Raw genomic sequence first — 17,711 nt, forward strand, 5'->3', positions numbered from 1 at the left:
ACTAATAATACTTCTGTCCTGTCTATATACAGAACTGGTTCCAGTAGATAAAATAAGCTGGATAGGCTACTTATTTTGTGTTGGTGTTGTAATTCAGTTACAATTCTAGGTGCAAGAAAAAGCAACCAAAAGAGGAATGAAACTGATCTTACCTTATACAAGAAATAAGTACTTTCAGCAAATTCAGGCCTTAAAGGATGCTGAGCCCAATGAACTCTGAAGTCTGTTGTGAAAGCCTGAGGAAGAAGAGAAAAACCATGCAAGATAAAAACAAACATGGGTTTACTTCGAATTCTGTGTTAACCATATTACAACAGCTGAAGTACACCAGTGGAGGACTGATGCCCAACGCCAATCTTAGGAGGCCACAGGAACCTCCTTTTAGTTAGTTCACCTGAGACCAAAACCTAAAACAGTGCTGTAGCACATTGAGTATAAGAAAGATTTAAGCTGTGTCAGCAAAGAAGACCTGACATCATCCAGCCAACGAGGGGAGCCCCGCAGGGCTTTCAGGAGACAAAAGGTCCCGGATGAGGATTCGTGCTCCAGCCCCAGGAGGGAGCACACAGCCACCCATTGCTCCCACCTGCACCAGCACACTGCTACAAGCCATCCACAGTAGCTTGGTGCAGGGTTGCTACAGAGAGACCAACCAGAGCTTCAAGAAATACCATTTCTGCAAACATACATACCACCTGACACTTCCAGTGCATTAAATTGTCCTCTCAGACTGACAGATTGTAAGCAGCTGTTTGACGTAAGAAATACCAGAGACCAGAAGTCAGTTATCTAAAAATTTCCTACTCTGTATATTCACTCTCAACATGCACTGGCAAAAGTCGCTTCTGTGATGACTTACACACACTACTTGTCTCTGCTAGGGTCTAAACCAAGTCTTTGCTAAAGGGGATACAATATTGGCTTAAATTCCACTAGCAGATCTTGCAAAATCCCCCTTGTTAATACAAAGCACTAAAAAACAACACAAAAGCTTAAGGAAGAAAGTCATATCATTTCAAAAGTACTCAAAAAATCATTCCAGTGACTGGAGAGCATTTTCTGGTCTGTTTCCACAGTAACATTAACTAAAATATCCTCTAAAAGAAACAAACTAGCACCAGATGAAAGTCAAAATTACTAAAAGAGTCAGAAGCTCTCTCAAACCTTCTGGGTCATCACAGAATGACATACTTCAACAGGTAAGCAAGATTTTCTGTGCAGAATTAACTCGCTCAAACACTGCATCTGCAGTATCTACAGGCAAGTTCTTGTTACTGCGTTCAGGAACATTATACGAGATTTCAGAACATTCTCTGAACAGTCAGCCTTCATTTTCCTGTCTTGGGTTAACGAAGATGACTGATTTTTAGCATTAATGCTATTATGTTACTAAGCAGCTACAACCACATGTGTTTATATAAGCTTTGCATATTGAAATAAGTCAAAATCAATTTTGAAAGGCTGAAATATAAAGTCTAAGCAACTGTTAATTATTATTACTGTACTAACTACAGCCTAACTGAAGGAAAAATATTTAGTATCCCTATTGTCATACATGTAGAACTGTAAACTGCGTAAGAATGCTGTAGAAGTGTGCCTTTGGTTTTAATGACACGTAACCTACTATTTTTTCAAATGTATGTCTGATACTGCTCAATGTAAGGTAAGAATCAATTTACATGATAAAAAAAAAAACTACCTTACCTCAGGAAGAAAGTTATGTTTTTTTATAACCTGATACAGCATTTCATGAGTTTCAATAGCAGGTCGAATATCACCCTTCAACACCTAAAATTCAATAATAAAATTAGCACAAACTTACCACACGTGCAAATAATATTCAAAGTTAGGCATGCTTGCTGTGTAAAGCCACACACGAATTTCTACATTCCCAGCAGATACACACTGTATTACCCTATTTCAGAGTACATCACAGATATTTCATAAGAGCTTTTTAAGCAAAATCAGTGGGGTCATTAAGACTGCCTGTGTAGAGAAACAATTACTACCATTTACAGATAGGCGTGGTGGAAACTTGATTTATTTAACCTTAAAGATGTAACTTGCACACAAGCTAGAAAACTTGTCTCTAGATTATTAAAAAGGCAGCTTAATTCAAGTGTTTTCATGACTAGGAGTGAAGGAAGTGAATCATATGAACATACTTTTCTGGATGCAAGTCAACCTGCATCATAGCATATAAATAAAAGGAGTGAGTGCAGCAATTCCAAATAAATTTTTTTGAAAACCAGGTTACTAAGCTTGACTTGTCAATTACATATCCAGTCTATTTAACTGCTTATTACTTATAAAAATTAATCTGCACATGGGTTTTAAGCCTTACCTGCAATCCTGGAAAGAAAGCTAGCAAAGAATCCATCCAGGTCCTAGCATTTAGCATTGGTTTATGAATATGAACATCAAGAAGGAGAGGTGGTTGGCTAATGTATCTCATTATGGCATCGTAGTGCTGACAAATAAAATAAATTTGTTATTTTTCTGTTATCAATTATGTTTTACGTGACAGATTTAGATCATGAGCCTATGGCATTCTATTTCAATGGAAGAACCAGTACTACCCAACCAATTGTTACTGCATTTTGCAATACAGAGTAGTTTCTAGCTTGGCAAACCAAAAGGGTACCAGCTATTGCAATGCTCCACAGTACTGTACATGCTATACAAGTCACATTTTCCAAGTAACACACATACAAAGGTATACACAAAAGCCATGAGTATACTCAACAAGCAACTATCACAGTTAAAGATTCAGTCTGAACAACCGTACCTTAAGTGCACGCTAAGCAAAGCTGAAATTGCTTTCTCTGAATAAAAGAGAATTCTAAGGCAAGTACAACTCAGGAGGAGAAGAGGAAAAGTGGGCTTAAAAAAAAAAACAAACCTAAAGCAACTGGACTTAATTACTGAAAACAATTTAAAAACCTCTAGCTCATTTGACAGCTGATTTCCAATCCTATTCTTTTCAAGATAGCTGTCTTGTTTTCAGAAGCAGAGAAGGTAAATCATGAGCATGAGCCGAAACAATAGGAAGCACAGTTAACAGATATAATTGAAGATAAATATAATAATGGTGGCTTTAAAAGGTGAGCATATATAAAATAAACATTACACCAAGTTTTGCACCAGGCCTTTAGCTACTGATTTTATCCAATTTAAGTACTGTGTATGATATAAAAGTCATGCTATATAAATCATTTTATAAAAATGTTTTTATTGGACATTGCTATTTTCAAAAGAAAGAATAACAATGCTGACAAAATTACTTAGTAATCTTACAAAATAATGTAATCTAATCTTCAGTTTGTATGTATACATAAATGTATACTAGGCCTTGGGATCTGCAAATGCAATGCAATATCCAGGTCTTGATTTTCAGCTCTCCGTTGCTTCAGGACAGTTCTTAATGAGAAGCTCTTTTGTTGTTTTTCAGAAATCTTTGCAGCACTACACTCTCAAGGTTATCTTGAATTACAGTTCTCCTCTACTAGAAACACAGTAAAAGGTCCAGGAGAAGATTCCAGCCTGCACTGGATGGGGTTAAAATAGCTGCTGATGTGATGTGATGTTCACCCAAGTTCAGCAAAAATTTGTATCAAAAAGAACTTGCATTGCAGACATCCAAAATCTCAGATTCTGCTAAAGATCTCTTCCTAAGCTTCACAGGCTAACAGCTGACTGACAATACAATTAGTCCTACATTAGTCTTACAGGAGGAAGAAATCCGAGCAAGGTGTTAACTTACTGTGTTAAATCTTTCCAGGAAACTGTCATCTCCCAGCAAGACATAGGCTTTTAATAAATATTCATAATATGAATCTATTCCTGCTCCAACTCCACTATCTAGAAACAACAGAAAATGAAAAGGTGTTTTTCAGTTTAAGTAACTACATAGGTGTTTTCACATGACTTCATTTTGATTTCAAAGGCTCTTTCAGTAAAAGGAAAAACGGGCTCTAACTAGAATTAAAGCACAGATGGATGCAGATGCACAATACTGTTCAGCTATACTAAAGGTTTTGCAATATCAATGCACATAACATGAACAAACATGCATCTAAGCCAGCTGCACTTTTCTCATATGAAAATATTCCTACTGACAGCCATATACAAACACAGTCTTATTTATATTTTCACTTTGTATTTATAGTAGAATCTCTCAGAATTTATCCCAAGGCATTCCACTCTTGGTATTAAAGTGATTCAGAGAATGCTTTCTTTACATTGAAAAATAATAGTTTCTCAACAAAAATACTCTTTTAGAGGAAAGCCAGGCTTTGTTTGTTTCTCCAGCTCTCAAGTACGTAATACAACTTGCCTATCCTATTAACATTTTAAAATAGTCTACAGAAAGGCAGAGGGGGGGGAAAGAAACGTTAAGATTTTTTCCTTGCCCCAAACCACCTGTAATCACTGATTCTGGAGTCAGAATATCACACACCTTTGCGAACCCAGTCTCCAGTGTGAATATTAATAGTAACGCCCACTAAATTACTACTGCGCTGCCTCTTTTCCCAAATGAAGTCAAGCGCTTTCCGTGCATACTCCTGTAAAAACAAGGAAACTCATTAAAGGAAATTGTAACTCATTAAAGGAAACTATAAAGACTGTTTATTCTTTTGTCTATTAAAATTAAGATGCTATGAAGTAGTTTCATGTCTAACAAAACTGTAAAACTCTGTATTAGATTACACACACTTAAGTAGAAGAATGTTTAGTCCACACTTCACATAAATAATTATTCTACTGCAGATTAGAAAGAGCAGTGCTTGTGTAAGCAACTATTTGCCAGTATGTTCTTAGGAAAGTCATAAACATCCTTCTACATGTTTACTACCGTGAAATGGTGCCTACAGACAGGACAGTGTAACCTCATTCAAAAATGTTTCAAGAAACATAATGGCCTTCTAAGCAAAATTGTTATGTCTTTTCAGACATCTCAAGGTGGAGCAGCAACCCCTGTTTATTAGTACACAAATTGTATGCATTCTTTACATACATGCAAAGTAACTTGACCAAAACACTAAACAGAGGCTCAACTTTGCTTTCATGAAATCAAACGCCATATTGAAAGATCAAAAAAAATTATAATCTGAAAGAGCTTGCTTTATTTAGTATCTTTTTTTATATATATATATATATATACACACGCACACACACATATATATACATATATGTGCATATATACTCAAACATTTTCATTCATCTTTCTGTTGTCCTTATACTCCTGGATAGGTGTTGTGCAACTTCAGTGGGGCTACAATAATTGAGGGACTTCTGAAAATATACTCTTTAATGTACAGCAGAACAACATAGTACTGATAGTTTTATGATTTTCTTTCTTTATAAAAGGGAGTTATAATTGTTTTACTATTTTAATCTTTCCTGCTTTGTGACAAAGAAGATGGAAAAAAAAGTCATGAAGATCAGGTTTGCCCTAAAAAATTCAAAGTAGAATTCTTACCATATTAAAAACTTTGATATTATCTAATAGCGACTGCTATATATTGTCACTGCTTTGTATTCTTCAACTCACTGAATATCTAAAGAGACTACAGACTAAACTGAGCAAGAGATGGTAAGTAGTAGATAGTAAATCTCAAAAAATGGCAAAAAATTAAAATCAGTGAGCACACTATCTATACAGGCACTAGGAGACAGTTTTAAGAGGGCCAGTGGGATATTTATTACTACCAGAGATACATGGCAAAATAATTACAAGCATGATTTATTTTCCTTCCTTAAGTTGCATATTGAGGTATAAATATCTCTTAGACCTCAAGGAAAAGGACCACTTTTCCTTTTTCTAGTCCTGAACCCTCTACTCAAAAACTATGCAAATGATATACTTTAGCTAGAGTCTTCAATATATTTGTTTACTTCTGCATTACTGAAATTGCTTTCAAACAAAATCGGTTCCTGTATGTTCAAGAAAAAAAAAAAAAGGAATGCTTTTGGAAGAAGCGCACAAACGAATCTGAACACATGCAAACTTCTAATGCAAAACAGTTATTATATGCATCCATTCAAAATTATTTTTTCAAAATTGCAGAAAACTAATGAATACCTATTATGAAAGCAATGGTAAAAAACAAACCTCAAATATAGATGTTCCTGTGAATCGGCTTAATGCAGCAAACTCAAGGATCAAGGTACCTGCACAAGCTGTACAGGTGTCGGTTTCTGTTCCTGTTCTTGCTTCTGGATGTCTTACACCAAATTTTAAGTTGACCTAGAGAAAAGTAGAGATTATTACCTTTATTTTCACTAGCTGTAAGAACTTATACTCCCGTGTAGAGAAAATTCATACTGCCATCTGTACAGCAACTAGATCATCTATGCTTTTTCCAAGACAGAAATATCACTCCCTCCCCTCCTCAACCAATTCAGTTTTGCTCTGCTTCACCATATACTGTCACCTCAAACATGCATATAAAATTTCCAGAATTACCTACAGCAAAACCAGGACTGGCCCCAAAGCCTGTTGCTTGGTTCACTAGACATTTGAATAAAAAGAATACCACCCCAAAAATAAAATTCTAGCACCTTCAAACCTTCAAACCAGAAACTCAACAACATTGGAAGTGCTCGTGGAAATTAAGCTTTGTAGACATCTCAATATTCCTGGCTCCAGGGAATATACCAGGCTGATGGACCCGCTTTTGTACCAGGCACAACATAGCTTTCTACACTCTAGAGAGGGCCATCTCACCAGAATTTTGAGAAACACTGAACATTTTGAATTGGACATTTTCAGTAGAGCCTGAGTCTTTAACTCACAGGAAGGTTTCCAATCAAAGCTACATCCCACAGTGTAGCAGGAGTACGTAGTGTCAAAGCTACATACGGAATGGATGATATACATAGAATATTTTTCTGTCATTCAGAGAATATGTACCACACTTTGAATACAACAACAGATTTTATATTAAATGAGTATTTTTAGATTACAGCTTTCCAGTTAATTTGCCCTCTTTAAAAAAAAATCAGATGTAGACCATGAAGACTAATTAGTTCTGTGCTAAGTTGCATGTGCTTGCAAGTTGATCTTTTACTGACTGAGAGATATGTACCAAAACAAAAATTACTCTCAGATACTTGATAGTGCCTGTAGGAGCAAGAGATCAGCAGACAGTGATTAGACAAGATTTCTGCTGTTATTATTTACCCATGACAACGTGTATAAGAGTTGGCAGAGCCGGAAATGCAGGGATTCAGAGCATCAAAAGCTGTATTTTAAAAATAGTAGGTAGCATGTATTGAAAACAAGAAATTTACAAGTTTCTGTTTTTCAGTACACTTAAATATACAAGTGAAGTCAGAAAATAGATTAAAATGAAACAACAAAAATTTTCCTTATGGAAATACTTCTCAGTTGCAGAAACCACAGAACTTACTCTTGGATAAGGGAGACCACTAGTGGTGTTAAAAGCAGGTAAAAGCTTGTAGCCTAGTTCCTTCGCCATGTGCAGAAGTTCACCATTGTACCACTGCATATGTTCACCTTTTTCTTTCAGCATAATTGCCACCGAATGCCCACCTAGGAGACCTCTAAACACAAGAGAAGATATCCACAGCTCAACAGGTATATCCATCTACCAGCAATGCAAGAATTTCTATCGTGTAAAGAAAGAACCATATGTAAATAACTGTGCTATGCTCACATGGCTATAGTTTTCAGAAATGCTTAGCAGATGCAACTCCAACCACAATCAAGATGAGGTGTTGGTAATTTGGAAGCAATTCTTATTGCTAGGACTCAGCCCCAAGCTACAGACAAATCATGGATTCATAAAGAAAAACAGCTTTCTTGACCAACAAAATTCGTTAAGAGAAACAAATAGCACTTCTAAAACTGCATATAAATAGCTTAAAATTAACCTGCTCTGATGCTGCTATGAGCAGGAAGTTGGACTGGAGAACTCCAGAGTTCCCTTCCAACCTGAAATAATTTACAACTCTTAAGTTTTGAAATATTCTCCCTCTTAAATCAAGTATTGAGCAGTGCAACCTTTAAGACTATTTCCATTAAAAAACACTGCTACCTCAGCACACACAGGCTTTTTTTTTTAATTACAGAAGCTGCATCTGCAGAAGTCAGATGGTGTCAACTTGATTCAGCACCACTGCATCAATTTCTGCCTAGAATTTTAAAACCTTTTTTAGGGCAAAGTATGTTGAATTATGCTAACTGCCAAAGGAACAAATGTTTTTAAATGACGTGAAATAACACATGAAGGTACACCTTCAGGACATTGAGCTAAAATGGAGTTTTAAAGAATTTTGAAGACATGAAAGTTACTCACCCAAGGACTCGTATGTTGGTTTCAAAGACAGATACAACTATGTCATTATCTAAGTTAACATCCTTTATTACTTTTTTTACAGCCTCTTCAAACTCTTTGGTTTTATTTAACACCTGGAATACAAATGTAACCAAACATTTAGGTTCCACCACAGTTAATACAGTCACACTCAGGTGTGGAAGAACAAGAGCAACAGTTTAAAAATCAAAGTTTCCCATGTCTTAGACTGATACTAGGGTCCTGCAGGACATACTCTGATACACTGTGAACAGGCATTAGTATTGTTTTTCTCGTGAGATGCATGGAAGACAATCGAAGCTCTATGTTAAGAAAAAGTCAACAAACACCCAGGGATTTGTTTGTTCCTTCCCCTACTCCCACCCCACAACTTCAGTGCAAGAGACTCAGCGGGCTGGTTCTGCACTAGCAGGGTGAGCATTGGCTGGACTGCTGCAGTGCCTCTGATTTCACAGAAGTCTCCTACCCATGGTGTAAGGAGCCATGCCCTGAGCCCAGTGAACAGCCCCAGCAGCCTTCCTCCTCCCAGCAGTTTTCTTCTTTTGCCTGAAGAACAGTCCCAGCATTTCCTACAGATTTTTTTCACACTGACTTTGTTTTAATCAACCTTCCAGAACTTCTGTGACTTTTCCAATTTGTTACCATAAGTACCTTTAAACCCCACATGTATTAATCCTGCCCTAAGACAAGCAAATAATAAACAAACCCTAACAATACATCTGAGTGTTCATGTAGGGACCGGAAGTAACAGATTCCACATTTTTAACATTTGTGATTCAAAACCAGTCAAGGGTCATGCCACAGCACATTATAAGAAGAGAACAGCTGTCAGAGGAAGAACATTATATGATTCACACAACAAAGAAGTGCAGTTAAGATTTTCAAAGCTTAAGCGCTGTTTACAAGGAGATATGAATGGCTGAATTTCTAATTCCCAAAATGTATTTTATCATGGCAATATATTCCAAAAAGGGATTGAAAACTAATGGAAAGTAGTTTATTAACAACCAGCATCTCTTAAAGAGATTCTGGCAACATTTCCTAGCAAATACATTAAGGGCTGAATTTCTTAAATATACATTTAAATACCTGCAAATTCATCCACGAAACAAGCACATGCAATTTAAAAATAAATAATTCAGTAGATACTAAGAGGTGTTCACTTATATGTCAGCATGTTGCCATAGATTATAATTGAAAAAAATCCTGCATACATTTTTGTTAAATTTTAGCACAAGAAAAGACAAAGCAACAGTGAAATACAGAAGTGTTCCAGTATTCTTCTTGCAATGAATTCTGAACAACATCACCACAACACTTAGAAGTTCTTAGAAGCAATAGCCATTTCCAACAGATGCCTAAAGATTAAAGGTGATGAATGATATACATTTTTAGATTCCTTTTTTGCTTAAAAAAAATGTAAGTCTGAACAGCTGAAGATCATTTTTTGTTTTATAAGTTTACCAATAAATTAAACCTACCACAAGAGTGTCCAAGGTATCAATTAAGGTCAGTGAAAACCTATGAAATAAAATTTAAAACAGATTTATTATAGACCTGTATGTTTCAAAATTAAATCATATAATCATATTTCATAGTAACTAAGACCATGGAAGAAACTGAATTGTCACCAGCTACTGAAAAACTGTGCATGTTTAATATCAAAATTAATATCCTGCTGATACTAAGTTTCTTTCCTTTTCAGTGACCAGAATGGTTGAAACAAAACTATGATTATAAAGATTCTTTTATTTACTGAAAAACTTTTAAAGGTATTGTAAGCAAATTAAGTTTTTATTTCTCGTCTCCAATCAAATGTACTGAGAAGAGACCCAACAGAACATTCAACTCTCAACTCCCCACCCCTCCTTTTTTTAAATGAAGAATGTTGACTTATTAAATGCAATAATAGAGTTTATTTATTTAGGAAAATCAAAAAGCAGGACCAAGCTAAATTTCTCCTATCAGAAATTGTTCCAAATATGTATTTCAGGAAAAGCTGCAATTTATTCCAATCAAATTCAGTGTTACAACTTACTGGAGAAAGAATAAAGGAAGTGCTGTTATTTTGTTATGAAACTTCTGCATGGGATGTAATGGAACAGGAAAAGGTACAAAACAGAGCAGCAAGGGCTCTTCTGTGGGATAAATACCTACACATGTCATTAAAAGACAACACCTGGTGCCCAGCTACAGTTGGATGCATACTGTTTGAACAGTAGTATTGCAGTAAGGGTTGTCCCAATATCCTTCTCTACAACTATTTTAGTGCATACTAAGATGGATGAGCACTTGGCATAACCCAATAAAAGTGCTCTTACGTTAACTAACTTGTAACATGCATGGAAAAGAATATGCACAGTAAGAAGCACTAAAGGTGAAAACTTGGGAAACAATCACAACTGCCTATTGAAGAACACGTGTAAAGAACTTAAGCACAGTGCCTCAGATTTTGGGTACTGTAGGCAACACATGACTGTGCATGAGGATAATTAGCATTGCAGCTAAGTGGTCATATACTGTCACTTTTTAAATTTAATTCATACAGATATAATGGCATTGCATGGGTGTCATTCTACAAGAGAAGGAGACTAACTAGTGGGCTATGCATAGCTGAGTAACAAATATGCAACTTTTTCCACAAAAAAAAAAAGGGGAAAGTTGTGTATTACACAGCTGTAGAGAAGCCTGCTGTACAGGTACACTCCCCAGCCCTACAGCAAAGTACAACTGACCTAGCTGTCTCATCCTGTGATTTTTTTTTAAACTACATTCTGACTGCAAAGAACAGTGTAGAACACGACTGATGAGCCAGCTGGCAAGAAAAAGTGTTATATATCAAATCTGAAATACAAACACTGCTGATTATTAGGACCATAAAAAGCACGCATACAGAAAAATAAATACCCAAACTATTCAATGCACCTGTGAGGCGGAAAGGTATTTTCACTCAAACAATAGTATGTTACTATATAAGTAAAGGTCATTAAAAAAATGGATGACCAGATTAAAAATACAATTTCTTGACATTTCTTTCTTATCAGTCATCTCTCTCAATACCTCCAAGGTCAATCCGTCCAATTTTAAACAGATGGCGAGATTATATAGGAATCTCTAGATTAATGAAGTTTTCTACATTACCAGAAATAACCAAAACAACATGCTCAATATCATATAATGTATTAGATGAGGTACTTAAGACAAGCACTTCACCTTTGATTAATGCTATTCTGCTCAGAGAGACTAAGTAGTGACATCAATAAAATCAGTGTCTGCTTTTTTTTTTTTTTTAAATTATTTGTGCTAGGAACATAAAGCATGCACATACAGACATTTGTAGAAAAAATTACATTCAGAGTAATTCAATTTGGCTTTGCTCAATTTAACTTGGAGAAAAACTGTACCTTAAATCCACATGTTGTTTGATAAAGGATTAGTAATTTATATTTCAAGTTATCTGAAGAGAAAAATTGTGAGGAATTTCTAGGTCTGAAATAATGGTTTACACTCAGGCCAGGGCCTCAGGCTACCATGCATGTGATAATCATTTGACTAATTAAGTTTTCAGAGAGCTTTCTACTTAAAAAAAAGCATTTTATACATCGCTTATAAGGCCAGCATAGTGGATAACACTCTACCGCTCTGTGCAGCTGATAATTAAACCTTATAAACCCTATTTAAGGCTCAAATTTACTAACACCATAGATGGGAGCTCACTTTGGAAGGCTCTGCTACAGAAAATACTTGCAGAATGAATTTAAAAAGTTATCTTTGTATCTTGTTCACCTGTCAATGCTCTCTTCCTGATTAAGGTAATGCTTCACATCAGTTAACATCATGGGAGGAAATAAAAAAATGCAATTATTTCTGCCTAACTGGGAAGAAAGTTAAACAATCACAGTTTTCTAATAGTTTTTTTTTCTCTCCTTCAAAGCAGAACTTTTGAGACGAATTGCTGATTTATGTGCACCCACAGAATTGTTTTCAATATTAAGCTTCTGGATGTGTTGACTGAAGAGACAAGTTTTACAAGCTGCAAATTGTACATAGATTCCTAGCTGTTTACATATGACTGTGTTTCAAATACTGACTTTCCCAAGGCATCATCCACGTCCCCTCGACTTGGTTCCTGACCCCGTACTCGTCCACGACAAGTTAAAGGCATGAGTTCATCAGCTGGATATGCATGCTCCTGAAGGGAAACAAAACAAACAAATTAAGTTATAACTGTTACAGCCATTCCAGGAAATTCTCAGAGCTTGTTAAAAGGAAGCCCAATGCTGCTGTGCTTCAGTAAAACCTGCATGACTAGCCAAAACCAATTAAACTGAACAGTGTGATAGGACCTCTCTACAATCTCCCACAGAAGTCTGGAACAGATAATGGCACATCAAAAAAAAAAAAAAAAAACAACAACAACAACCAACCCCAAAAGCCATAACCCCACCAATTACCTTGAAAAGTAGTTCTACTTTCTAAAGCAAGGTTCATATGACGCTTCCTATAATGTTCCTTAGGTGGAAGTCACCTCAAAGATGAGCTGAAGAACGAGTACTAATGCAGATGTTATTGAGTGACTGGTATTTCATGGAAAAATCAGGGGAATTAGACCTTAAAGTCACTTTGGAAACTTTGCCAAGTGAACACAAGTGATTCAGGGTCACAATCAGTACCTGATACAAGAACTCACTTGGAAGGTAAAACAGGAATTTGGTGAATCACTACACAAATCAGAACAAGAGATGACATTCACAAAAAGATCAACAAAACTAACCCATTTACAAATTCAACAAAGTTTAAGAGTGAAGCATTACTAGATTTTTGGGAGAAGCAATGGTTACCCTCATACTTTTAGAAAAGCACAAGCAAGCTGTATCGTAACTCGATTTCTTGTCACTAAGGCAGAAATAACAGCAGCGGCACTGTTGCCAAAGTCAAGCCCACCAAACAAAACCTATTTCTACTTTCAGTCAAGTCAGTGTAAGTTTTGTAGGTTTAAACTACCATCAAAATGGGGTATCAGCTGAAATACACACAAATGCGTAACTCATCATTGTGCAATAGATGTTTACTGAAAAATCACAGAAGTGGACAATGACATTCAGAAAGATGAAACTTAAATATCTCTAAATCCAAAAATATACATGGAAATGCTTCTCCATTAGAAGCCCAACACCAGCGAATTGGGACAGAGCTTCTACCTCTTGATTGCATCAGGAAGCCGGCTGGGGTACCGTGCTCTGCTACTTTACTTTCAGCACGGCTAACTGACATGTGGCAGGTTAAAAAAAGTTCAATTACTGCAGCTGAAACTGCAAGTAAACACATTATAAATCTTTCCAAGTATACAGAACAAAAAATAATCTATATTCAAACACAAAATAGACAGGCAAATAAGGAACATTCTTCTATAAATAAACAGCTCTTACAGCAACTTCTTTTGAAACTGATGACTTGTTTCCCCATCTACCACCCGGGTATTTCGGTTTTTGCATGACTTTGTTCTCAAGTTCAACTGCAAAAGCCAGAATTTGGATCATTTTAATACAGCTCAGATGTTTCTGAATATCTGTGCAAAGTATTCAGAAAAACAGATTAAAGAAGTACATGACAAGAGCCATGTCAAAACTAAGATCTCTGGCTTAAATTATGGAGAAAAAAGGTGGCACTAAAAGAAGAAAACAGACTTTTTATCTTACAGTATCATAACGGACAAGAAGAGTTTTGAAAAAATAAAAGCTTGTGTAGTCTATCTAGAGCAGGAAAGGCTACTACAACAAGTGGTTTCCCAACTTTTAACTTCTCCCTTTCAGGTAACCTCAAAGGGAGCAGAAAGACACATTTAATATAAAATACGGCACATGTTACATACCGTAAACATACCTCAGAAAAATATTACACAAATGTAGCTTGAGAGATACTCTGGAATTTCTACACATTCTGATAGAAGCACTGATCAGATTTCCCAGTATCTGGGCTGTAAATTCAGTGCAGCACGGTACTTGAACAAAGCAAAAAGACACACTGCTGCTAGTGCTGCAAAGCAAGAAATGCCTCCACACCTGAAGTGACTGACATTTTCACATTTTCTTTCTGACAGGCAAGAATAAAACATCCAAATTATTATAAATATTGTCGAAGGACCGAAAATAACAACAGCTTTTTATTCAAAGCTCCTGTTAATATCTGGAAAAAAAAAAAAAAACAAAAAACATCTGGGCAAAGGGGTTTCCCCTTTGCACATAAGGACAGATTTTCAGTCTTTCAGCTATTCAATTCTAAAATAAGTATTAATAGAAACAGAAAATCAGAACTTTTCACCTGGCTGTTTCAAAAGCAGCTGCAAAACCACTTTATTTTCTTGCTGTCAGAATCAAGCCTGATACCCTAATCTTTTCTTCAGCATTGAACAAACAAGCCACATCTCTGTTTGTTCAGTGTTCCAGCATACGTGGCAAATAAATATCCTTCTGGCTTCACAGTTTCCAGGATAGCCAAAGTCATTCTCCTGAATCCAGAATTTTCTTGCGTCAGATGTAGCAAGACACCTACCTGTTTCTAGTCGATCACAATGAACAGTAGGAGCACAGATCCTTTCTACAGCCAACTTTTTATACAATTTTGCCAAATCCTTAAGAGTTTTTACTTCTGAATGTCATGAGAAAACCAAGCCAAGTGATTTTAACAGAACCAGGGCTCAAGTAACTAGTTACAAATCAACACCAAAATGCCAGATGTTTACCTGCTAAGGTGCCAAAAGCAGGAGCTCAGGAGTTCAGAAGGAAACTGTACCCATTTTGAAAATACTCTTGGCGTTTATTAATTCTGTACCACTCATGCAGTGTATAAATGTGTAACTCACAAGCTTTCCCCCCCCCCTTTGTTTTAAATGACAAAATCGTGATACAGAAGTTGGGACACGTGACAAGATACTGTCAAAAAAACTGTTGAGTTTGTCCTGCAGGAACTGGCGCAACTTAAAAGAGAGGTTTCTGTAACAGCCATAAAGAATATACAAAAAAAGATTGTTTCGTAAAACTATGCAAGAATACATATTTGATATTACTGACATTTACAGCTTCTACTCAGAAATGTATTATTTAGAGTATATATGAAAGTAACTATCACTTGAGGAGTCATTCCACTGAATAATTCTTTATACTGTAGCACATCAAGCCTAAGCTAACCTATTTCGAAGTTGATTAGATTGCAAAATGGCTTCACGTACCCAGAACGTGAGGACACCTAAACAGAAAAGTTACAAACCATATTAGAAGAAACCTTGGTAAGTGTGGCTTGCTGCCATATGACAATCACATACCCAGAAGAGGGTACAATGCACAAACAAGACACCTAATCCTCTTTTTGTTCTACTATGTTCTTCAAACCATACTCATTTGTAAAAAGCAAAACCTACCAAATTGTATCTAGCATGTCTTCCTACAACAAAAATACTTAATTTTAGCCATAAAATAGGATCGTTTTGTATTCTCCAGAATCAGATGATAACAGGTTCTCTCAACCTTCCTGTTTTCACTGTTTTTAAGAGTCTGGAATTACAGACCCAAGAGTTTAATGAAGACGAAAACTGCTCATAACCTGATGGGAGAGAAACCAGTCTGAGGAAGCATCAGGCAGAGATTAACAGTTACAGCTAGCAATTCCTAGCCAGCATTCTGAAATCCATTGTAACTCTCCTGACACTGCTCCTCCTGAAAGATTTGTTCAATTCCGTTTAAAGGGTATATGGATGCTCTTATTTATTTTAGTGTTATTTTCCCCAATACCTTCCTGCTATTTCTCTAGAACATCAAGTACTGTACCCTGCTTTCTCTTCCAGGTCAGCAATAACAATTCCAAAAACAATTCAACAAACAGGTATTTTCCTTACCATATAATTGCTGTACGCATGATCAAACATTTCCAGCACTTGGTTTCTAAAAAACAAAACAAAAAGTAAAGAGAACAGCATTGGTGGTCTGCATCACAATGTCCTTTACCATGCTATCTTAGAACAGCAAGATGTGCTACCATAATCTCAGTCTCAGTAAGTAACAGCTCCTCTACTAGTGTACTCTATTCAAGTAAATGAAATAAAGCAAAACAGTTTTCCCTAATCTGGCTGCTATTTGGCTTTTCCTTTGCCTAACACAAAATTAAGTATTTGGCATGTGGGGACTCTCAGCCTCCTGTGCTTCCTCTTCAATAGCTGTAGATGTCACTAACACGTTACAGGCAGAGACGGGACACGCTCCTTGCTCAGCAAAAGCCAGCATAGAGTTATGCTCATCCTGTAATCACCCACACTAAAACCAACTGACAGAGCATTAAATTCCGATCTGTGATTCAGATAAGTGATGAGATACACATCTTCCTTGCATTAGGAGTCTTGGCAAGCACACAGTAAAGAAAATCCTCAAAGATACATTTATTGCATGTTTTTGAGAAGCAGTCAAGGTGAGGAGCACTGCCATAGAGAACAGGGCTGCCTTCCCCAGAGTGCACCACTTCCATTTGTACCTAAGTGCTTTACTGAGTACCTACCCATGCTAGTTTCTAAGCTAACAGCTATATAACTCAGTCTCCGCTGATAAAACCAGACCCAAGAAACTTGGGTTTGGTTCAATGTCTTGGGTCTAGTTCAATGACTTGAAACAAAGCAGTGGTTTGCACTCCTCCAGTGAGACAAGCCATCAAAAGAAAGGACAGGATGCCTTTTCCTGGTACTTCGGAGGCTTCACCCGGCCTGCAGTGCTGGCACCTGCTGCGGCATTCAAGTACCAGCTCCACCAAGCACACCAGGCTGAACTGCAATTTAGCACACACAAAACTTCTCACAGCTTTTAGCTCTCTACATGCAACTTGCTTTTACAGGACACTTTCTGAAAGGACTTCTGTGACTGACATAACCTTGTCCTGGAGCAGAGGCATGGCTTACCTGCAGTCAATGACCCAGCTGAGAGCCCCCAGACACAATCAGTGGCAAGACTGCTTGCACACACCAGGGGCATCAGGTGCATAAAGTTGAATTTATGAACACAAAAAATTTAAACCAAAGGGGGAAGTCTAAACTCATTAAGTAGTGACACGAGGAAAGCACACAACATATGTACCCTGAGAACCCAAGATGCAGAGGCCAACTAACTGTAAGCATTACCAAAGTTAAATATCTGCTTAGGTCCAGTGATATTAAAATAACTGAAAGTCTCCACAGTGCTTTCCCTACACACATTGCATCATTATTCTCTGCAAATGACCAGTTGATGTGAACACAATGACAGTGAAGCTGCTCTGGCAATAAACGAAGATCATGCTAAGCTTGATTAAAGGTCTGTCTAAAAAACCAAACTACTTCATGCAGTGCAATAC

The 17,711-nt window shown here is 36.7% G+C and overlaps 1 protein-coding gene across 1 annotated transcript in view; it reads right to left on the reverse strand.

The window, feature by feature from the left end:
- Positions 1–17,711, reverse strand: part of EDEM3 (ER degradation enhancing alpha-mannosidase like protein 3) — a 31,271-nt gene that overhangs the window by 12,539 nt on the left and 1,021 nt on the right. The window contains exons 2-12 of the mRNA XM_084290843.1: positions 16,234–16,279; positions 12,434–12,534; positions 9,824–9,863; positions 8,325–8,437; positions 7,416–7,569; positions 6,116–6,250; positions 4,460–4,565; positions 3,764–3,861; positions 2,345–2,470; positions 1,705–1,788; positions 153–236 (exon numbers count right to left, since the gene is read on the reverse strand). Of these exons, the coding sequence (XP_084146969.1) occupies positions 153–236; positions 1,705–1,788; positions 2,345–2,470; positions 3,764–3,861; positions 4,460–4,565; positions 6,116–6,250; positions 7,416–7,569; positions 8,325–8,437; positions 9,824–9,863; positions 12,434–12,534; positions 16,234–16,279 (1,087 nt within the window). The remainder of the gene's footprint in view (positions 1–152; positions 237–1,704; positions 1,789–2,344; positions 2,471–3,763; positions 3,862–4,459; positions 4,566–6,115; positions 6,251–7,415; positions 7,570–8,324; positions 8,438–9,823; positions 9,864–12,433; positions 12,535–16,233; positions 16,280–17,711) is intronic.

This window comes from Netta rufina (assembly GCF_964035555.1).
Source record: "Netta rufina genome assembly, chromosome: 8".
Classification (NCBI taxonomy): Eukaryota; Metazoa; Chordata; class Aves; order Anseriformes; family Anatidae; genus Netta; species Netta rufina.